Consider the following 24,522-nt stretch of genomic DNA (forward strand, 5'->3'; position numbering starts at 1 on the left):
GGATCCGCTGTGGATGCCGTCAGTCTTAAGGCAAAATGTATAAGAAAAACTACCAACAGAATATTAAAAACCTACAATAAACCTATCAGGATACCCATTTTACAGCTCAGCTACTGATGAGAGCAGAAGCCAAAATGTTTAGCTTAAAATATATATTTTTAATACCCTGTTGATAGTCTTTCTATCTTTCCTGTATACATATACATATATATATATATATATATATATATATATATATATATATAAAAAGGTAAAGGTAAAGGTGTCCCCAACCAGTCGTGTCCGACTCTAGGGTGCGGTGCTCATCCCCGTTTCTAAGCCAAAGAGCCAGCGCTGTCTGAAGACGCTTCCGTGGTCATGTGGCCGGCATGACTGAACACCGAGGTGCACGGAACGCTGTTACCTTTCCCGCCAAAGCGGTGCCTATTTATCTACTTGCAATTTCTTGCTTTCAAACTGCTAGGTTGGCAGGAGCTGGGACTGAAGACGGCAGCTCACTCCGTCACGCAGCACTCGGGTCTCGAACTGCTGACCTTCCAGTCTGCAGTTCAGCGTCTTAACCACTAAGCCACCGTGGTCCCTATATATATACACACACACACACACACACACATACATACATACATATATATATACACATACACACGCGCGCACGCGCACACACACACACACACATATACTACATATGTACATATCTTTCAACAATAAAAAATATCAGATCAGGGAAAACAACAAATATAGTTGAGCATCATCTCTAAATGCATCGTTTCAAAACATGACACTCCATCTTTCAATAAACCTATCCTCAAACATTTTTCTTCTCTAACTCCTATACAGTAAGTTAATTTCATCATTATTGCCACATCCCAGATCCTAAAAGAAACAATCAGACAGAGGAGGGGCAATACCCTTTTTCCAAAATGAAGCTATTGAGATTTTTTCCCACTGTCAAATGATTAATTACTAATTCCACATCCACCTTTTCCTCACAATCTTTTAAATAATTAAGGGCGTGCTCCTATGCATGCTTAGGCAGGAAAAAATCCTACAACTCCCTACAAAAAAAGCCCTACAGCATGGCTGGCTGGGGAATATTGGGAGTTGTAGGGCTTTTTTCTGTCTAAACATGCATAGGATTGCGCCTTAAGAAGTTATTTCAATGCGTGGGATGGTTTGAGTGGCACCCTCTCTACCCCCCCGCCAAAGACATGGCTACCTGTGGTGTATGGTACACTCCTCTCATTCTCCTCTCTTTGCTTTTGCGGGATTTTGTAGCTTTTCAAAAATCTGCAAAACCTGTTGGACCAGAGACAAGAATGAGGCAAAATAAATGAGTGTATCCAGCATGGGAAAAACTATTTTTTATTATAGCACTTTCAACTCTAAAAAAAACTACTGTCTGTCTCCAGCCTCAAAGACGCTTTAATACACTTAAGGCTGTAGTCCTGGACTTACTTACCTGGGAGTAAGCCCCAGTTAGCTCAATGGGACTTAGTTCTGAGTGATGTATACAATAGCCCTGTTAGGGTGCAATCCTATGGGGATAGGCGGCCACCTCCAAACTCGGAGGCAACCACCTATCCAATGCATTTGCAGCTAGACAGCCAATTTCAGTGGTCTAGCCGCAGGAAGGCAGATTGGGGGAAGCAGCTGCTGGACAACACACAGGATGTGTCGTACTGGCCTTTCCGCCTTCCACGCCCCGGAACGCCCTGTTTTTGCCACTCCGCGGTCCTCTTCTGAGGGCGGAGCGCAGGGCCGTTCTGAGCTGCCTGCGAGGCAGCGTGGGAGGGGGGAAGGTCAGTTCTCCAGGAACCAACTTCGGAGTGCAGGCTCCAAGGTCGGTTCCCAGAAACCGGCATATCCTATGGCCATCTAGCCGCTAACTAGCGGCCATAGGATTGCTCCCTCTGTCACAACTCTTTCCCTGTCACAGTCACAATCACAGTGATAAAATCAGGTCATATCAGTTCAACTGGCAGTAAAATATCATATTGAGTTTAATGTATATTTGCAGTTCTGAGTACAGCATGTAAGAATCATGGCCTTATATAAGACAATTTAAGGGATGCCCTTTCCCTGTTACAAAGCAGGGTGTTTTTTTCTGCTAGGAAAGCGTGACAGCCACTCATATAACTATAAAAATGCTCACAGCCATATAATAAAAGGTGATTATGCTCGTTGTTACATAAAAAATATTTGACCTCTTAGATCAGGCATTTATGATTTGCTAATTATGGTTCAAGCTCTTTCCTCTCCAAGGTATGATTTAGATATGAAACTATTTGGAGTTCCATCCAATTAGCCTGCCTTGAAATATTTATTCAGAGATTAATTTGAGAAGAAGTATCTATATGGCTTCCATTTAAAGTATGCTGAAATGACTTGACAGCAGTTTTTTCTTGGTCTGATTCACTGCTGACTATTGAGCCCTTCTAAGAGGTTGTTAACCTGACTCCCTTAGGTAGTAATCCTATGGCCCTTAGACAGCATCTGGGGGGCCATGAGATATTTTGGTTTCCTGGATCCAAGGTCAAAGACAGTGCCTCAGATCCAGGAATCCGCGCTCTACCCCCTCCCCCTCACAGCCAGGACAGAAAGTACCACGCTGGCTGCCTCTCCGAAGTTCGGAACCCAACCTCAGAGAGGGGGTAAAGGGGGCACTCGGGTGAGCAGGGAGGGGAGGGGACTGGAGAGGCAGGGATACGAGCTATCCAGCCTCCTTCCCTCCCCCTCCAGAACGCCCCAAGTTCAGAGGCTTACAAGCACTGAGGATGGAAGACATAGGATTGTGCCCTTAATCTGTAAAACTTGCTGGGCCTTGTGCTCCTATCTTCACCAGGCAAATAATGGGGGGGGGGGCTAATTTAGGGCCTAACTTAGTCAGTTATTATGGTCTTTGAGTGTGAAGGCCTCACAGGTGCGATCCTATGCACACATTCACCTACGAGTCTGACTGAACTCCGTGAGTCTAACTTCTGAGCAGGCTTGGATATGATTGGCTGTCAGAGTGCATAAGAGATGGGAGACTGCCATGTGTGAAACCGTAGCGAGCCGCTGCCACCCAGTGTAAATCAGGGGTGCGATTCAGGCTGTCAGGATCTTCGTTGTTTTTTACTAGAACCTCACCAACTGGTGCAAAAGACATACACTTAGAATGCTGGGCCCAGGAATTTGTTCTTAGTACCAGAGCGGAATGGAGTTCTTAGTCCTTCCACACAAACATTTTCTCCTGGTTACCGCCAAGTTTTCTTTATTTCAGCATTATAATTTAGGGTGGGAGGGGAGACATTTTGTTGCTGCTATTGTTAAGCAATTGGGAGTCAGAAATCCATGCTGTTCCACTGCAAAGTATCCAGAGATCTACCAGTATCTACCTTCTTATCTACCCCTGGTGTAGATAATACTGACTGAGCCAGATGGACCAGTGGTCTGCGTCACTCACTATAAGGCAGCTTCCTAAGCATTCAAAAGTTCCGTGAAGCCTGGTGGCTCCGATTTCAGTGGAGCTCTAAATCCGCTGTGGGTTTCAGTCAGAACGCTAAAGGAGCTATCCAAGGTGCTGAACCCATTTGGGGGATAGGGTTCAGCACCTTGGACAGCTCCTTTAGAGTTCTGACTGGTTCTGACTGAAATCAAGAGTGGATTTACAGCCCCACTGAAATCAGAGCCACCAGCCTCCACTGCAAACACGGTATTCCGCAGTACTTGTGGTCTGAAGTGGTACAATGCGTTCGACGACTTCGAACTGTTGCCACCTCAGTCTGCTGTGTGCTCAGAGTAGACCTCAAGATCAGTCGAAATCAATGATGTTCATTGATACCCTGCATATCAGAAGCCATAGACTTTGTTCGTTTAAAAAATATTGTGAAAACCTCCCCTTTTTGATCCAGGGAAAACACACACACGCATAGCAGCTGACATTAAAAAAAAGACAAAGTAATCCTAAAAGTAACGATCTAAAACCAATTAATAAAGAAAAGCCAAGCAAATTAAAATGTCCAGCTCATACTCTCGAAAACAGCAAAGTGCCTCATAGCTGAAAGGAGCCCAGGGGCCCTCCTTCAGAAAAGCACTGTGTAATTTAAGTGCCACAACTGAAAAGGCTTTAACTCTAGTGTCCATCTGCTGCACATCTAATGCCTTGGGAACCACAGAGCTGGGCCTCAGATGTTGATCTAAATATGCAGGCAGGTTCACATTAATTGTTGTGCCCCGCCCAGAGAGCTTGGCAAATGCTTGTCCAGTGCCATCCACAGAGAGAAAATAGGTTCCAGTTAAATAGACATAGCTGGAGAGCATGCAATCACTGCAGAAGTCCAGAGTGTGGAAACTTCTTCCCAGTTGTCCAGCTGCTGCTATCTGGAATTCAAAATTCCCAATTCCCACTATAACCACTAGATGGAGGCATTTTTTCAATATATAATTTCTTGAAATAGAGATGTACGAAAGTCACTTACCTTTTTGAAGGGTGACATTCGTGGGGGGGGGAAGGCGCTCCGTCCCCCCCCCCTAAATTCTCTCCGACCGGCTCCGCTCTGCGGAGATTCTGCAGAGCCGCCGGCCAGGGCCGCCCACAGCCGGATATCCGGCCGCTGGGCAGGCTGCAGGGACACAAATGGCGGCTGCCGTAGCCGCCGCCATTTGCGTCCCTGTATTTTGCCATGATAGGCTACGTAAATATTTACATAGCCTATCACAGCAAAAAAAAAAAAAAAGGGAACGCAAATGGCAGCCACTATGCCATTTGCATTCCCTTTTATTTTTTTTGCTATAATAGCCTACATAAATATTTATGGAGTACCTACCTGCTGCCGTCCGTGCTGCGTTGCGAATGGCGGCCGCGTCTGCGGCCGCCATTCGCTTCTTCCATATAGCCATGATAGGCTACGTAAGTATTTACGTAGCCTATCATAGCAAAACTAAGGGAATGCAAATGGCGGCGGCTACAGCAGCCACCATTTGTGTTCCTTTTTAATTTTTTTGCTGTAATAGCGTACGTAAATACTTACATAGCCTATCACGGCTTCCGCAGGGACACAAATGGCGTCCCTGCATTAGCCATGATAGTCTACGTAAGTATTTACGTAGCCTATCACGGCTATATGGAAGAAGCGAATGGTGGCCGCAGACGCGGTCACCATTCGCAATGCAGCGCGGGCGGCAGCAGGTAGGTGCTCCGTTCCAGGCCCATTTCGCGGGGCGGGGGGCTTCGTTCCGCCACAGATTTCGAGGGGCCGAATGCCCTGGCATTCGGCCTCACCAAGATCCGTGGCGGAATTCTCTAACATCCCTACTTTGAAACAGTCAGATTACTGCACTGCATTTTAAGTATGGTGGGTGCTTCCAGATGAGGCTTCTATTGTGCAATTGCATTTCATATTCGCAGAATTTTACAAGGGTTCAGACAATGTTGTCTTCCATTTGTATCCCTCCCGTGTTTTCCCACTGCTCCTTCCAGTTTTTTATTACCAGATAAAAAACAGTTCGAGAAGGCCCAGTAGGTGCACAATGCCTTTTAATTACTAGCACTAGGAAGTCCTCTGTGCTTGGAAGCACCCTATGAATACTGGATAGGTTGATTTCTTTCTTTCTCCCTCTCCCTCTCAGACAATGGATTTAGTGCTAAGTACTGGGCCGCTTTAGGCTGCAGATGCTGGGGGATGGAGAGTGACAGAAAGGTGCTGAAGGACAAACCTGTGACTGACGCAGCTTGCCCTGAACCCCATAAGCTAGTCTGCTGACCTCAGGTGCAATAAAGGATACTAACCCTTTACCCGAGTTGAAGTCAGATTCACTGGTCTGTCTAGCTGGCTTCTGCATGTGGAATGCGGGGAATGCCATCTTGTCCTTCAACTCAGACAGCGAAATGTCTTAGACTGGCCCTGCTAAGCACACTCATGAGGAAGTACATATTTTGAATTAAAGGATCTATATAAGAGCGGTTTCCCTGCAAAGACAGTTGGTCAACCACATATGCGCAATTGTTAGGCAAGAAAGTGTAAGGCACAAATGAAATCCAAACAGTGCACACAGTCTAGATGCTGCATCTATTCAACAGGTTCCAAAGTAGGGGACTTGGATGAACATGAGACCTTCTGCCCCATGTAGCATAAGCAGTCGTCAAACACAGAGAGACACTGGGGTGTGTTTGTTTTTCTTCATGCCAAAGGTATACTAGGACATATTCCATGTGTTCATACCTTTTGCAGAGCAGCCTGCAGTCAGTGAACTTGACCATCTGATTCTAAGTTTGATAATTTTTCATTCTAAATCAGGTGGGCAACTATGGGGGGGGGATTTCTGTCCTCAGACACACACCCTCCCTGTGCGCTGTGGAGTCCACAGGGCACCAGGAGAAAAAAATCAGCAGTTGGTCACTGCATTTCAGTGGCAAACTGCAATGGACCATTGTCAGGGTAAATGTAGCTTGTTCTCAAGCTAATTTTGACCCTTCTAGTGCTCTGTAGTGACTACGAGTGCTAAAAGTGTAAAATTCCACTTGAGAGCAAGCTAACTTTGACCTTTCTAGCATTCTGTAGCACTAAAACCCCCAATTTCACCACAGCTTTCATTGGTGCAGCCACAGGGGCCGCACCAAAGGTGGTGGGACCTATTTGCAGCCTCTAGGCCGCAAGTTGCCCGTGCCCGTTTTTAATGGAAACTAGTGCTGTGCCAAAAATTTCTCCCACATTCTTTTCGACCATTCTCATTCAATTTGATAGAAAAGAATTTGCTTCCAAAAAGACATTCAATGGTGAAGAAATTTCGGAGAAATTCTCATGGGTTGGGGTTGGGCTTCTTGGGCTTACCTTACTTAGGGGGTGGCCAAAAAGTGAGTACAAGTGTCCTGTCAGTCATTGTACAATCATCTCTCTGGCCGCCTGTAGCCTCCTCAGCCTCTCAGCTTCCTACACTTCAACTAAAGCCCAGATCAAGGCACCATGAGCTAATTCCTCCCATAGGGCTTTTCCCGATCAGAATGTACTGGGAGGCTAGCTGTGATTAGGTAAGCTCAAAAATACCACAGAAATAACTGTTAAAACATCCAGAATGAGGCAGAACTATGGAAACCTCTTTCATGAGAGGAGGAAACTTTCAGGAAATTGAAGGACAGATTTTGGCAGAGCACTAACTCCATCTCAACCCCGGGACAGACACAACGCTCCCCCACCTGCATTGTGGTGGATGCAAACTGGGGGCCAGCCTGCCGAGACAGTTGATGCTGTCGCAGCACGAAAACCCCAAAAACGTAGGGGAAAAAAGCTGTGCTACAAGCCCTGCCAATGGGGAGACCTACCTGGGAGAAATTGTTGAGAATTTCTCCTTCCCCTGGAGAAGTTCGGTGAAATTGTCTCTCAAATTTCTCTGCCCACAAATAAGGTGGAGATTATCAAGAGGCTATTTGCATGCAGTTATAATGGAAACATATACTGCTGGGTTTGTTTTCTTCTTTTCTTTATTCCCTTCTTTTTTAAAGTTTACTTTTGGAAGGAAGACTATTGTAAATTGCTGTTCACTGCCTTGATGTCCTTTTAACAAATAAGGCAGGAGGAGGAGGAGAAAAATAATAATAGGGATTTGTAGGCTAGCATTCACGTGAATCCATTGGACAAAGACATCGGCTGACTCCTTATTGGAATATTTTGCTTTAAACCAGCATTACATTCTTGGCTGAAAGCTTGGAGGAGGGAAAGAGGTAGGGCATGCGGCAAAAGCTCTGATTGGAAAGCAGAGGCCTTACCACCCACAGTGGTAGCTGGGCGGGATGTTGTTGATAGTGAGATAATTACGTTTAGAGCCTCTGCTGCTGGCAGTGATGTGTTGGCAGCCCTCCATTTGGGCCGCTGGGGGATCAAGATAGAATGAGTGTTCTGAGAGACAGAATGTTTGCCAATGCTCAAAGGGATTTGATCATATGGCCATCTGTTCCAACTCCCTTATCTGTCCACCAGCTTTTCCCTGCCAGGAAAATCCAGAGGACAGTGTGTTAGAGGCACAGAGGGAAAGGCAGCTTGCAGAACAAATAGCACCAATCAGCAGCAAGTAACTCAAGCTAGTGCGCCATGCCGTACACTGTCATGCAACATTTAGGATGCAATGCTATGCATGTTTCGACAGAGAAAAGGCCTACAACTCTCAGCATTCCCCAGCCAGCATGGCTGGGGAATGCTGGGAGTTGTAGGCCTTTTCTCTGTCAAAACATGCATAGGATTGTGCCCATAATGAATTATTACTGGAATTTACTTGTCCTGATCCTGACTCCAGGGATGGCTCCTGGATGGAGGGTCAACTCAAGCAAAGTGCCCTTACCTGGGGATGGGAGGTGATTTCTTGCCGCCATTTAAATTTCCCAGAATGCCCCTGATGCAGTGTTGCTCTATAGCCTAAGGGAGCTCCAGCAGGTATCAACAATGGCTCCTACCAGCACACTTGAGGTTCCAGCTGCTGCTCAAAGATGCAGTGCTATGTCCAGTTTTGGGGGCCTTGGGGCAAGATGCCCTCAGTAAGTCCAGTTCATTTGCTTTCTCCTTTGGGGCTCAACCTGCACAGCTGCCCAGAGCAAGAGGCAAGGTGAGGGCTGGCTGCAGCTGCATTCCCTGTCAATGCTTGCTTGGAGAGGACAGGTGAACAGTAGCAACAGCAAGGAAGAGGAACAGAGAGGTCTCCAGAAGTTGGCAGTGGCCCTCTTCCTGGGGGTGGGCCTTGGGAGGTCCCCTACAGTGCCAACTCTTGACACCAGCTATGCAAAGATGCTACACGATAACCCTGGGCCTGTCTTTTTCCTTCCTTTGGGTTAGACTTTAAACCTTTGGTCAGAGGCTGTATTGTTCTTAGTATAGTGCATGGACCTTTCCAGCACTTTGTTTACAAATATGTTTATTCTCACTTCTGTGGCCCTCAAATATATTGTTCATTTTAAGTTTGGGTTTTTTTCTTTTTCTGTTTTGCTAAACTGTGGCCTAAACAGGATATTTATGCAAAATAAAGGCTTTGCAGGCTATTGTTTACATGAAAACGTATGAGTGTTCACTGCAACAATTTTTCCACAGGACCTTGTGTAACTCAAGGACACAGTAAAGCTGTCTAGCATTATGGACTCATAAAAGATTAGCCAGAAATGAATGGGGCCAGCCTTCCGATTAGGTAGAGTGAGGTGCCGCCTCAGGTGGCAGGTACTGGGGGTAGGGTGTGCAGGGAAGTTGTTGGAGGGCAGAGCTACGTGCACTATATGGCCTGTCCTGCGCCTCCTAGGCTAGCTTGCTGCCCTCAGATGCAGTGGGGGAGGATGCTATGGTGGCCACTCACACACAGGGATCTCGTGGGCTTCTGGCTGGAGCTTGAAGCCCAGCGAGAAATTGCCGGCTCAGCCCCTCTGATGCCAGTCTGCAAATCCCACCCCCCACCCCCCTTGGCCAGCTTGGCACACGCCGAGCCACGCAAACATGCGGTCACCCGCTCCTCACTGAGCCGCCATTTTGCTGGAAGCTGGCGTCTCACCCTTGTTCGTAAACATCCATTTGTGCAAATGGTGGCCATAAAGTGGTCCATTTACACCTGTAACCTTGCATAAATGGCGACTTTATGGCCACCATTTGCACAAGTGGACGTTTACGAACAAGGACGAGCTGCCGTTTTTCTGCAAAATGGCAGCTCGGTGAGGAAGTGGGTGGCTGCACTCTGCTCACTGCGTGCTCATAGACCACCTGGCGGCTCGCACAGCACAGCAAACGGGTGGGCAGCTGGTGGGGGTCTGGCGAGCAGCGTGGGACCCCGACTATGGTGAGTTCGCCCATCTCTACTCACACATCACCAAAAAAGAGGAAATGCATCACAACAAAAAGATGACACTGATTTGCATAATATTTGTGTATCTGCAGATGAAGGCTTAGAAGTAATTACTATAATTTAAATAGAAATATATCTCACCATAGTGGGGAAGACCAGGTGACTTGTGACCTGTATGTCTGCTCAGGCTACTGCCCAGGTGCTAACTGTCGATAGGCAACTTCAAGGCCCCTGCTCTCCTTTCGTATGGTTCTTTATCTTTAAAACAGACTTAGACTGGACAGGCTGTCACAGTGCATCTCCAGGTTTTTGAGGGCCCTTCCGCAAGACACCCCCAAATGGGCCCCCTCCCTCAGTGAGTCTGCCTTCTCACCACCATTGTCAACAGCTGCAACTGCTCCGCATCCTCTTTCTCATCATTGCGACCACGTCAGGGTTGTTTCTGATCCCAAGGAGTGGGACAGCAGTTCAGATTCTGAAGGAGAACCACCAGACTTGGGGGAGGTGCTTTCCCAGGCTAGTCCAGACATGACTGGGCCGGCTTCTCAGGTTACAAACGCCCAGCTGGCTGAGGATGAGGGTTCCTCTTCACACACCCCTGTGAGAGACAGCGAACAGAAGGAGGGGGGGTTGGAGAGTCTGATCTAATAGATGCCAGGCGCAGACGCAGAGCAAAGAGCGAGAAGACGGGGCGGAACTTAGACAGTCTACCTGATTAGCCTTGTGTGAGAAGCTACGCTCAGAAACCTCACGAGAGAGTGGGTCCCCCCTCCCTTAAGTTAGGCTAGTGAGACCGGCTTTCCTCTTCAAACGGTGGGCAACTCTCTTAACTTCCTTTTGAATTCACCTGAAGGCATTCCTTTGTAGATTGTGTGTCACTGAGAATTTGCATCTGTATGACCCTATGAAGTAATGGATTAAAGCTGTAGACTGAAGCCTCTCATCTGTGTTTGTTTTCGGCATTGAAATAAAGCGTGGGCTAAAGGAATCCTGACAGACCACTTGTTTGCTAGACAGGCAGAGGTCTGGTGAATAAGTAGGCAGTGGCTGTTCCTCCTTACCACCACTGTTCCTCCTTACCACCACCACTGTTATCTAGGCCACCGTGAGAGGCAGGTGAACAAGCAGATTCCAAGGGAGAAGAGGAACAGCAAAGCCCAGGAGCCTCTTGTCAGTGGGCCCCTGCTGAAGTCTGGGCTCTCAGCAGGTGCCCAACTATGCCTACCCTTGACACGAGCCTTAGCCCTTCAGACAGGATGCTGTTCTGTTGTCAGCACTGAAGTGAGATTCAACTGCCAGTCCATTCACCTTCTGTACATGGAATAGGGGAAGGGGTGCCATCTTGACCTTAGGCAAGTCTTAGGCTAGTCTTGGGCTAGCCCTGGAAACAAAGTATTCCAAAAAGTCCACTGTATCGTTCATACCTGGAATAGCCCCTGAGGAAGTTCACTGGGTAATCAGAATCAACCCAGGTTTGGGATATTAAATGTAACAATGGCCTGTAGCAGGGGTGGGCAACATAGGGGCCACAGGCTGCATGCAAGGAGCCCTGGCCTTCGTTGCGGTCCCAACTGCCCCTGCCCGCCCCCCCCCCCCTCCGGCAAGTTGCCACTGCCACTGAAAATCGGAGCACTTTTCCAAACCTGAAGGAGGCATATACCAGATTTTTTAAACATCCAAAATCTTCAGCCAGATTAATCTCTACTGAACCAAAAATACCCCAATGTGAAATTTAGCAAACATCTTCTGAAGAGCTACAATATTTAGAGTAATCACTTCTGCTTCAAGATTAAATATTCTGTGGTGTTGCATTTTTTCTGTGACTAGTACCTGAGGTAAACTATTAAATATGCAGGAGTTTCACCGTCCTAATTTGCCAGGATCCCCCTCCCTCTTTTAATGGGAGTGCACATAACCCATACTTGCAGGCAAACGTCCAGGGGAAAATCCAATATAGCAAAAGCTATTTACTCCTTGATCTTGCTGACTTCTATTAAGTGAATAAGAGATGATTATTAAATCAATCCTGCATCCTAGCATTTGGATATTTGCATTTTCCAAAGCAGAAATACCATACCTATTTTACATTCACAAGTAAACTCCTTATTCAACTGTAGCTAGTGAAACTACATTTAGGCCCTGTTCAGACATCACTCTAAGCCATGATGGCTATGAGTTTTGAGCTAACCATGTTGGCTTAGCATGATGTCTGAACAGGTGTCTATCCCAACCATGGTGGTTTATTAACCATGGACTGACTACGTTCACTAACTCCTTGCTGCAAGATGGTTAGTGGGCTGTACCATAGCTTAGCGTGATGTCTGAACAGCCTCCGTGGTTAATTGACAGCTCCACTTCAAGAGCAGCCAAAGAAGGAGTAGCCGCCAAACACCAAAATGGCCGACAGCACAACGGCTGCTGGGATGCATGGCCGCCCATCCAGAGGACTGCAGGTTCCTGTGGGAGGGAGGGCGGTTAGAGAATGGTTAGTCTAACCACGTTGTGGAACATGGTTACTTGCCTGTGTGGCAGTAGCATTCACAGTGATTATCAGTCACCGCCATGCACTTTGGTTAGCTTAACCACCCTTCCCCAATGTGTATCCAAACAGGGAGTTTAAAAAGTACTGCTCTGCCTTACCTGGGGCTATTGAACCCCCCACCCCCACCCCCCATGTACCTTTGGGGTGTGTGAGAAGACAGGACAGCTACTTTCCAAAGTGTGTCATAGTCAGCAGCGTCCAGTTTTTTGGAAGGGGTACAGTTTCATATATAGGGTCCTGCAGCCATCACTGGAACAAGAGAAACTTGGCTTTGAACTCACTACAGCTCATGAAACTGTATCGCATGAGCAAAGTTCACACCAAAAGCAATGAGGTATAGCCCATTTGCCTTCCCTGTTTGAAGGCTATGGGTCAAAGTGACATGCCTTTGAAGATTACTGTTTCAATTACAGATTAATATGGCTGACCCTTCTGACGGCTGCAAATCAGTAGCAAAAGCCCTGACAAAGATTTGTGAGTGGATTTCCCTTCTAATGAGCCAGACATGTGATCTCAGGGCTACCCCTGAACAAGGTCCCGGTTCTCCACTACCGCTGCTATTTGCCTCACAGCTCAGTTCTGCTTATGCTATTCACTCTGTCCCCTTCCTGCCCACATACACACACACCTTGCTGCTCCCAATTTATCTGACCTGAGCTTTTGCAGCTCCTACTCTTTACTGCAGCAACTATATAATGTTCATGGAGCCATTTAAATGTGGATCGCAGAGCAAATCTGCAGAAATAATTGCATTTTTTCTCCCAACAGCTCTACAAAATAGGTTGATGGTGTCTACCCCTTGCCCCCCAGTTTTATGGATTGTGAACTGAAGTGGAGATGAATTAATGCTGTTATTTTTTTTATGTATTATGTAACTTGGTCTTTAAAACAGAAAATAAATTTGTTCTAAATATGGCTAAAATATAATATTTGTTTCAATGGTATACAGCAGGAGCTTAAAAAACTACTGGTCACATAGGGTCCACTGAGCCATTTCTGGCAACCTGATCTGCCTACCCCTTGCTTATCTTTGATTTCTCATTAGAGATTGGATATAAGCAAGGGACTCCCTTCCCTTCCCTTATTTCCAATCTCTGATGAGAGATCAGAGATCAGCAATGATCGCTTTGGGGGTGCTGGGGTGGGGAGGAGGATGCAGCATTCTCCCTTCCCCAGTGACCCTGAAGCAGCCCAGATCGCTGTATTACCACTACTAATCAGTGTGCATGCGCATCCCCAGTAGAGATGTATGAGAATTTTAATTTCGCTTGCAAAACATGTAGGAATGCCCCATTCAAAACCCCAAACGAGAGCATGTCTATTGGGAGCTTCGGCTATTGGGTGGTATAGAAATGAAATAAATAAATAAATAAATAAAATGTCTCTGCTGAAAATGTTCACAAATCATTGCCTCGTTCCCGATTCTAAGTTCGATTTGTGCAAGTTCCTTAATTTGCGCAAATCTCCTCAATAGACTAAATCAGCTCTACTTTAGTCAATGGGGTAAATTTGCGCAAATTAGAAGAGTTGTGCCAATTTTGGGAGATTTGCGCAAATCTCCTACTTGATTGGTTTGATTTGCGCAAATCTCCCATTCATGCAAAGTGAGCAGCGATTGCAGACGTGAACAGGAATCAAACATGAGACAAGCGGCACAGAATCCTACCAAGCCCAAACACTGCTTGTTGGCCCGCCCGTAGTCCCCGGTACATGTATGTGTGTGCATCTCCCCAGCACCCCAGTATGTCTCTCTCTTCCCCCTTCCCCACATGTGTGTATGCATGAGTTTGTACATATCCGTGCACATGCGGCCCTTGAATCTCCCAGCAAAACCAGATTTGGCCCTTAGAGGCCAAAAGATTGTGCGCCCCTGGTATACAGGGACAATCTACCTATTTGCAGGGGGAACAAACCAGCTGTACCTTCTGTTCTCCTGCAAACAGGTCATATGTGAAAATATAAGTAATGATTTGCTTGAAAGGTATTTAATATTATATGAAGTTGCCTTAAACCAAATCAGACTATTGGCCCTTCTAGCCTACCATTGTCTCCTCTACTGGCAGCAGCACGAGATCACCAAGATATCAGGCAAGGGTCTTTCCCAGCACTGCTTCTGGAGATCCTTTTAACTGGAAAGCATGGCAGTAAAGACCATGGGGCTCATTCCAAGCACAAATTCCATGGGACAAACCCAATCCGCACTGGCTGACTTGACATTATTAGCTTCTATTTTAAAAGGGTGAGCCTCCATTCTGGCAGCCAGAAGAGCAAGTAACCTTAAACTCATGTGCGTACCTTGGCCGTTACTATAACAGGAGCCCGCCAACTCAGCCATCCATCCATTGGTCAATCAACCTTAAAAAGACATGCAAATATTTTCAAGGCCCCATGAAATGTTAGTCAGACACTTTGCCTGGTGGTGAGATGCCCAGTAGAAACTCTACCCTTCCTAGAAATTTGGATCAGCCTTCATCTGTGCAGGAAATGGAAACCTCATATCAGCTATGCTTCCCACATTGGCTTTTCACAAATGCTGCCTCTGGTTCTCTTCAGCTTCCAAGACACTGAGTAGCTCACTTGCCAGATTGGTTTAGGAAGAGTGTCAACCCATCTGTACAGAGAGTTTAAATGAAAAAGACAGAAAAGCAAGCGTAAGAATTGTTTTGCTTTCTGGTCAAGAGGCCTGCATAGAGGCTCAAAACCATGAAGCTTGAAACATCTGGGGTACTTTGAAATGGCTAGAACAAAGGCTTTTAGAAAACCAGGTAACGACAACATATATGTCCCTTGTCCCTGTGTAGCACTGTAGAACCAAGCTTACTTTTTAGCCACATATAGAACCAATGTATTTATTTTCTGTTTTGAAGTCTAAGTTATATGATTTTTTTTAATTAACAGCATTAATATACTTATGGATTTGAACCTCTGCATATACTAATGCTCAACTATTGTTGTGCTATATGCTACTGGATATTTTTGGTTTTATCGAAGAAAATCTGGCATCCTCAAATACCTGGTTTGCTAAATAGGAAGGCCCTTTTTGGACAGAGGCAAGTGGGAGCTTGCCTGTTCGTATCTTTATACGTATTAACCATGGAAATTACAGAGGAAGCAAAGCCGGTAAAACCCTTGCTTGGTCCCACGTTGTCCCCCCATCCCACCCCACACATTATACTTCAGCCTCCAATTCACTCTACTACAGGGGTTCCCAAAATGGCACCCCCAGCCTCTTAGCACCCATGAAAGGATCCCCAAAGTGGTGCCCATGGGCACCTGATTATTTTTTTATTTTTCCCATTTTTGAATATACATATATGGATTTATATGAAATGCATAGAACTTCTTAGCAATTATACATAGGTTTCAACAAAAGTGGACAAAATATCAAAATAAGTATCCATTTGAAGGTGGCAACTGATCTCATTTTTTGATCAGGTAACCTCCCTTGTGGACTGTGGGAATGCTGTGGACATAATATACCTCGACTTCAGCAAAGCTTTTGACAACGTGCCCCCTGATATCCTGATTAGCAAACTAGATCAACCTGGACTAGATGAAACAACTCTCTGGTGGATCCACAGTTGGCTACAGAATCAGACCCAAAGAGTTCTTATCAGTGGGATATTCTCAAACTGGGAAGAGGTAACGAGTGGGGTACCGCAGGGCTCAGTCCTGGGCCCAGTGCTCTTCAACATTTTTATTAATGACTTGGAGGAGGAGGTGCAAGGAATGCTTATGAAATGTACAGATGACACAACATTGGATGGGACAGCTAATACCCTGGAAGCCAGAAACAGAATTCAAAGTGATCTTGATAGGCTGGAGTGCTGGACAGAAAACAACAGAATGACATTTAATAGGGATAAATGCCAAGCTCTGCACCTAGGAAAAAGAAACCAAATGCACAATTACAAGATGGGGGATACTCGGCTCAACAATACTACAAGTGAGAAGGATCTTGGAATTGTTGCAGATCACAAGCTGAATATGAGCCAACAAGGTGATGTGGCTGCAAAAAAGGCAAATGCTATTTTGGGCTGCATTAATAGAAGTATAGCTTCCAAATCATGTGAAGTACGAGTTCCCCTCTACTCAAGCACTGGTTAGGCCTCATCTGGAGTACTGTGTCCAGTTCTGGGCACCATACTTGAACAAGGACGCAGACAAACTGGAGAGGGTTCAGAGGAGGACACCAAAGATGATCAGGGGACTGGAAACAAAGCACTATGAGGAGAGACTGAAAGAACTGGGTATGTTTAACCTTGAGAAGAGACGACTGAGGGGAAATAAGATAGCACTCTCCAAGTACTTGAAAGGTTGTCACAGAGAAGAAGGCCAGGATCTCTTCTCAATCATCCCAGAATGTTGACCTGGTGTTGAATGGGGTACGGCTACCCTTGAAAGACCAGGTCCACAGCCTGGGGGTCATTTTGGACTCCCAGCTGCCCATGGAGGCTCAGGTGTCAGCTGTGAGCCGGACAGCACTGTATCAACTCCATCTGATACGGCGGCTGCGCCCCTTCCTTCCCGACCATCTGCTCCCATCGGTAGTACATGCCCTGGTCTCCTCTCATTTAGACTACTGTAATGCGCTCTATGTGGGGTTACCCTTGAAGACGGTTCAGAAGCTGAAGCTGGTACAGAACGCGGCGGCTCGCCTGATTAAAGGCAGCCGCCGGCGAGTTCACATCACTCCAGTGCTGAAGGAGTTGCACTGGTTACCAGTTGTTTTCTGGGCCAAATTCAAGTTGTTGGTTTTGACCTTTAAAACCCTATATGGTTCCGGCCCAGACTATCTTAAGGAGCGCCTCCAGCAACACCAGACAGGCCACTTAACAAGATCAGCCTCAGATGGCCTTCTCTCTGTCCCATCAGCCAGGACAGCTAGACTGGTGGGGAAAAGGGAGAGGGCCTTTTCTGAGGTGGCCCCCGCTCTGTGGAACTCCCTCCCTAGGGAACTCTGCCATGCCCCCTCTTTAATGAGCTTCCGCCGTGCATTAAAAACGTGGTTGTTCAGGCAGGCATTTGGGGTGGGTTAGGGTATTTTAGAAAACGTTTTTATTGTAGAATTTTACTGTTTTAAACTGTTTTATTATATGCTGTACATTGCCCAGAGTGGCTGGGTGACCATCCAGATGGGTGATTAATAAATTTAATAAATAAATAAAATAGTAGGACATAGAAAAATAGGCTCAAGTTGCAGGAAGCCAGATTCCAGCTGAACATCAGGAAAAACTTCCTGACTGTTAGAGCAATACGACAATGGAACCAATTACCTAGGGAGGTGGTGGGCTCTCCCACACTGGAGGCATTCAAGATGAAGTTGGACGGTGACTTGTCAGGGATGCTTTGACTTGGATTCCTGCACTGAGAAGGGGATTGGACTTGATGGTCTTACAGGCCCCTTCCAACCCTACTATTCTATGATTCTATCTATATGCCACCCATTCAAATATTGAAAGTGTTGTAAGGTCCTCAATCCATTGCATTATAGGAGGTGAGTGTTAATCCTTCCAGTGTTGTAGTACCAGTCTTTTAGCTGTCAAAAGGGTGCAGATAATCCATTTATGCTGACCATTTAATTTCCATGAAGCAAATAAATAATTTAAAAGAGTGTGTTTCTCAGTGAATATTAAAGACTGTTCCAGTACAAAATTTATCTGTGTAATAACCTCCTCCCAAAAAGAAGCAACTACGGGATAGTGCTTTATTCAGAAGCATTGGCTGTATTCCACCATCAGCAATTAGCCAAATTAGACAATACCTTATTAAAAGAGATGTTGCAGTGTCCCAATAGACACAAAATAAAAGTTTTTGCTGAATAAGACGCAGCCCAAGATCCACAGACATGAAGGTAGACGCCACTGATTAGGCATTTTGTGGTGGTGCCCACAGCATGGTCTCACATTCCCAAATGTGTCCAAAGGCCCCAAAAGGTTGGGGACCCCTGCTTAACTAGGTTATGGGTGCTGAGCCTGGGTTCCCTTTGTGACGTAAGAAGGAGTGACAGTCCACTTTTGTGTCTGCCGGACCACATATCTATGAAAGTACATGCAGCTGAATAGAAAAACACGCACACACGAAGAGCACTTGGGAGCAAGCTATTTATTAAAACAGTGTTCAATCTTCAAGCTGCTTCCATTACAAATATTTTTTTAAAAGCAACCATTTAAAATGAAGCAACGGCTGGGCCACAGATTCCACACACTCATTCACTATACATACACATCCAAATCACAGCGATACCACAGGTTTCGATGGTTGGACACCCTTGTTAATGTACAGGCTAGCTAGCTGTGGTCTTGCCTTCAGCTAGTAAGTTGTCTGGCCACCAAACAGCAGGCAAGTCCAATACATAAGGACAAAGAGTCCCTGTATTTCTCACACGCACTGGTGCAGAAACCATTCTCATCATTTGCCACCAGCCTCTACAGAAATGCAACGGGCGGTACCAGCATTTGAATCGTCCAACAAGCTTGAGTCTACCACAGAGCAGCTGGACTATCAACATTCAAATTTGTACACGCTTCATAAGGCAAAAAAACTGCAACACAATTTACACAAGTGCACTTCAGTACTTTTACAAGTCAGTCACACACGATGTGCTAAGCTGCCAAAGCATTCCACATATCCAGGAATGGGAATCTTCTCCCAACAGTTATCTGCCCGAGGAGGCACTGCAGCTTCAGAACCATGGGCCACCTGTAGAGTCTCTCTCTACAGTACATTCAGCATGGTGATAAAATGACCTATGGTTTAGTAAATTCAAAAACCAAATGTGTCAAACGCAGCCAAACTGCCCCTTCTCCAGGCTCAAAACTCACCCAACCTACATTATCTGTCAATTCAATACTTTGGTTGGTGCCTTGAGAACCAGAACAGTAAAAATACGTTTGGTGGGTGCCCCTCCATCCCCTTGACCAACTAGAGCATATATTGGCTTCAAAACATGCAACTGTTTCTTCTCATTTCCCCACCATTTAATCAAATCCCTTTTACTGTAAGAGCCACCACCCACTTCTTTACAAAAGTTGAGGTATTGCGCAAAATAGTGTCAAAAATTATTCTGGCTCTTTTTTTCATATAAGGAATTTCATCTAACAAAAATAGAATGTGAAGGTGTGTTTTAGATTCTAGAAAACAAGACTTACAAGCAGCACCTTCAATGCCTGTTTGCAGTTAGCTACTAACAGTTTTGAACAAGTGCTTTCACTTTTTCCTGTGATGTACTGGGATATGTTAGTGGACTGGAAGAATTTTAGGTGCCAGTAGTGGAGGTTCTGGTAGTGGAGGTTTGGGTTACGACTGTGTCAAATGTTCACCTTTTTCAGCTTTTGAGCCACATGTATACCAGAGGGAGGATGACGTATTTACCCTTATTTGTGATTGCTTCTTGCTGTTACATTTCCTTCTCTTCCCTTGGTCCAGTGCCAATTTTTGGGTCAAACTATTGGCTCGTTTCTGGAGCAATTCCAGCTAATCAAGGATCATGAACAGGATGTCACAGCATTATGTAGTCTATTAGATTTGAATATATAAGGTGGCCTTCAAGGGCAAACAAAGCCAATGGAGAGAGGGATGGCAATACTTCACAAGGGTGAGACCAACCGAATGGATAACCAGTCACCCTCACTCTTTATAGGTGAACACTTTTGCCCTCTTTTATCACAGTCCCCAGTGAGGAAGGCTTTTCACCTTCGCCAAGAGTGTTTACAAAAAGCCCACACACACACACACACACTTTTGGGATGGTCTTACTTTATGCACCATCTGAAAAAGGATCCCATATATTGTGCTAACATAGCATGCATAAGCACTAGTATAGGATGGAGCGCAGACATAGCTTATATCTGTTGGGAGACTACAACACCAGTTTCGCAATTCATTTAAGAAGTGCCAACTCCACCCACCTTCCAAACTGTATGGCTAAGAGAAAATTAGATACTCTGCCACCAAAGACCATACATCTGAGTGGCTTTCAGTAAAATAGGTGGCTACCAAAAATCAATCAACTGAGGCACACTGACCAATACACAGTACAGGTGAGCCACATGCAAACATCAGTTGTTTCCTCTATACCATCATCCAGCTCCTCTTTGTAACAAAGAGATGGGTAGCTGGGTTCAGTATAAAAATGATTAGCTACTGAATGGACAGCATATAAGAAAGAGATCAGAAGAAGTTTGTTGTGCAATCCTATACAACCTGTAGGTCACCAAGCTGAATGTGTATCACAGCAAGCCAGGTACTCAATAATTTGCTTTTGCAAGTCAAGGGTGGGCAGCAAACGAAGCAGACTTATCAAGCCCCTGGCCAACTGCCATACATGGCTGTCAGTCTAAGTTTTGCTTAGCGGGTTGCTACTTGTGCAGGCCTGTTTAGTGCTTTGTTCTCGTCCATTTGAACGCTGAAAGAAACCCTTTGAATATTTACATTTTCTCCCACCACCATCTCGGATTGGAGCTAGACATCACAGTGGCCATGTGCAGCAGCTCTGCATCTTCTCACTTATCATATGATGCTGCAAAATGTATGGCGTGACGTCACTGAGCTTAGGGTTTCCCAACTCTTAAGCGTTACGGGGTTAATCTTATTTACGAGGCGTGATGTAAAATACATTTTTGCATTCAGTGTGCAGATTTTTAAAAAATGCAAATAGAAAGACTTGATAATTAACAGAGCAGGTATGGAGAGGGAATTTAACCCTTTCCTCTACTGCTGAGGAAATCCTTTTTCTGAAGGTGGTATTTGTTTGCGGGGGAGGGGATTCCCCACTGATGCTTTAAAAAACAGGAATTTATAAAAGTGTAAAGACGAAGATGGGCTTAACATTGCAGTGACCTAGAGTGACAGCACTGGATACGGTAAATATGTACAAATAGATGTTTCTTTCAACATACTTTGTACTTTTAAAGTCTTCATAAGTATTTGTGTATATCTATATATATCATACAAACATGTGAAATGCACGCTAAATAACAACAGGACAATACCAGGGCACTGTCTGTTTGCAAAGCACTTCATGTCTTTCACAAGCATTAGGTACAGAAGCAAAACTGGAATGATTTATACAAAAGGTGCAGCCAAAGGCAGTACAGGTATTAAGCAGCAGGCGGTCCACAGTTCACATTGTAATCAGGGTTAGGCTAAAAGGCTCAGCACTATTTCACCCAGGTGCAAAGTAACTTTCTATGGGAGTTATTCTAGTTTTATTTTATTTAGTTTTACTCCAGGGAAATGCTCAAAGTACTTACATCAGAACCAACGAACAATTGATTCTAATATGCTGGTGGTGCAGAAGCCATTCTCGTCTGCTTCTGGCATCTCAAGAAACGCAATGGTCCCCATAACCTAACACCCCAGATCACGTTCTTAGCCTGTGGAAATGCTTACACTCAAATTGCTGAAAACCTGCCAAGGAACTCCAGTTACAGATTGTTCCCTTCACATGTAGGTTCTATTTTAAATGGTGATGTGCAAAATCCCCTGAAGAAATGTCACTGGTCTCACTGAAACTTTTTGCTTCCCTCGGAAATTTGCTTCAAAATTTCCCATTAGATGAAAGTTAGAGGTGAATTTAAACATACCCCTGCTGTTCCCTTGCAAAAGCAATTGGTGGAGGAAGCAAAAATGGTATCCTTAACATTTTGTCAACTAGGAAAAAAACCCATCCCTATGTCTGAAAACCTGGAACTTGGCATTTGTACAATCCCCCAACCGCTCCCCCTTCCCCCCAGCGACAATATTTCCCTTTGTGCGTCTGGGACAGCATTTTTCAGTGGCTCTCAAGTGAAAGAACAAGACTGGACATCTAAAAAGGAACTGAAGAATAAAATGTTATTTTGACAGTTCAGTTTATGTAGAGCATATTTAAGAAGTATGGGGGATTTCTTAGGATAGACATCTTTAAAGAAAATAAATAAATACAGAGAACGTATGCAGTTTTCATCCTTCCGAAGGCACACAATGTGGTCCCCCTTATTAGTGTTGTGAACATAGCTGTCTCAAGGGCTGCAGTGTGTCTCTCTTGGCTGGCTAAAGACCCCACAAGCAAAGAAACAGACACAGGCTTCATACCAAGTGTATAACTTGCCCTCTGCTTTTGAGAAACGGGACACAAAGACAGCACGCGCACGCGCGCGCACACACACACACACACACACACAGAGCGAGAGAGAGAGCTCGTAGTCTCTGCCATTTGACTTCTGCAGTACAGAGTCCTAATCCACTCTAAGATAAAGATAACTTCTCTTCAGTGTTGGGCCAGATTCAACTTTGGAGGTTAACTTGGAACCAGCAGGCCAAAGCAAGGCATGGCCACTGATGCAGCCTCTTAATCTCCCAGTGGCTAGCTTTCTTCTACTTCTCTTAAAGTAGGGAATGAAAGACTTGTGATGGTGAGGGAGATAAAATGCCACGTTTCCTCTCCTTGTGCATTTGGTTCCCCTATTTGCAATATTGTGCAAACTGAGACAGCCAGTTTGCCTCTGCCATGCTCCCACAGCCTCTAAAATGTATCACGTCTATTATGCAAAACACTTGGTACAAAATCCCTAAGAGGTTGTCAGCCCAGTATAAACAGCCAGCATCCCTGCAACAGCAGACAAGATCATCCACAATCAAGGATGGAAGGGGTGAAAATTGTTTGTTACTGCTTATGTCAAGCCAACATGTTTGTTAAGAGGCAACATCAAGTTAACAGCAATTTGCTACCCAGACAGAAAGCACTAGCTGCTGGAAGAGAGATGGACAAGATAGTTATGTTGATCTACAGATCTGCTTTCTTCCTTGAAAGCCTCCTACAGCGCAGCAGAGCAAATTCAGCGCCTTGCTACAGAAGGCCCTCATGCCCATCTCCCACTTGAGGCGAAGCTCCGGCTGAATGAGAAGTTGATCTCAGAGTTTTTGTATTTGCCCCACGCTCCAAAGGGTACGACAATGACAGTGCTGTTATCTTCCGCCCCATACTGTACCGCCTGAGGGAGAAGTTACAAAAAACAAAGAAGTTTAGCCATCAGACACCACCAATCAAACGTATTCTCTCAACTACACTATGTATTTATTTACTTACTGTACTTTTTAACCATCAAGTAACTAAAGTTCTCTGGACAGTGTACAATACATTAAAAATATAAAACACAAATATTAAAAACAAAACAAAACATAAAAACAGCACAGAATAAATTCCAGATTAAACCAGCAGCAAATAATAAAAACATTCCAGCATTTAAAAAAAACAAATTAAAACCAGCAGCAGAATAAAAGCACTAAGAACAGTTCTTAAAATGCTTGGGGAGAAGGAAAAAGTATTCTCCTGACACCGGAAAGATTATAGCATAGGTACCAGCCGAGCACATTCCACAAATGGGGGGTTACTACTGAAAAGGCCCTCTATCTCATAGCTACCCACCTCACCTCATTTTGCAGGGGCCACCTGAGTAGGGCCTCAGATTATGACCTTAATGTTCAGTTAGTTAAATATGGGAAGAGACGTTTCTTCAGGTAACCTGATTCTTTCAGGTAACCAGTATAAAGCAAATAGTGTGAAATACTACTCTCAGCACCTGCTACCAGACCACCTAAATAATTCAGTTCAGGGTGAGTCCCTGAAAACTGTGGCTCAGAAGTGACAAGGAAACCAGTGCAATTTCTTCTGGATCATGATCCAATCTTGCTGTACCAGTTAAGGTTCTAGCACCTGTATTTTGCACTAGTTGAAGCTTCTGGGTCGTCTTCAAAGGCATCTCCACGAGTATGCATTACAGTAACCCGATCAGGATTACATGAATGATTATGGCCAAGCTATCTCTGTCCAGGAACAGCCATAGCTGGTAAAAGGCACCTGGGCCTCAAGTGACAAAGCTGCATCAAGGAGTACCTCCAAGTACCTGCTCTTTCAGGAGAAGTGCAATCCCATCTAGAATAGGCTGTATACCCATTTCTCAGACATGAGAACATCTTGTCAGGATTCAACTACAGTTTTTTTGGTCTTCATCCAGCCCATTACAAAATCCAGACACTGGTTCAGCACCTGGACAGCCTCACTTGACTCAGATGGTAGAGAGAAAGAGAGCTAAGCATCATCAACCTACTGATGACACTTCATGCTAAATCATCTGATGACCTCACCCAGCAGATTCATATAGATGTTTAAAAACATGGAGGATAAGATAGAACTTCAGAAGACCCCC

General features: G+C 45.2%; 1 protein-coding gene across 4 annotated transcripts in view; it reads right to left on the reverse strand.

The window, feature by feature from the left end:
- Positions 1–18,417: 18,417 nt before the first annotated feature.
- The window catches only part of PPM1K (protein phosphatase, Mg2+/Mn2+ dependent 1K), a 40,457-nt gene continuing 34,352 nt past the window's right edge, over positions 18,418–24,522 (reverse strand). For all 4 annotated transcript variants that reach the window (XM_084855611.1, XM_084855612.1, XM_084855613.1 and 1 more), the window contains exon 7: positions 18,418–23,307. In XM_084855611.1, the coding sequence (XP_084711737.1) occupies positions 23,176–23,307 (132 nt within the window). In that variant the 3' untranslated portion in view covers positions 18,418–23,175. The remainder of the gene's footprint in view (positions 23,308–24,522) is intronic.

The sequence above is a fragment of the Heloderma suspectum genome, chromosome 5 (genome assembly GCF_057233095.1).
Source record: "Heloderma suspectum isolate Gila_16-S chromosome 5, 16-S_ref, whole genome shotgun sequence".
In the NCBI taxonomy this organism is placed as follows: Eukaryota; Metazoa; Chordata; class Lepidosauria; order Squamata; family Helodermatidae; genus Heloderma; species Heloderma suspectum.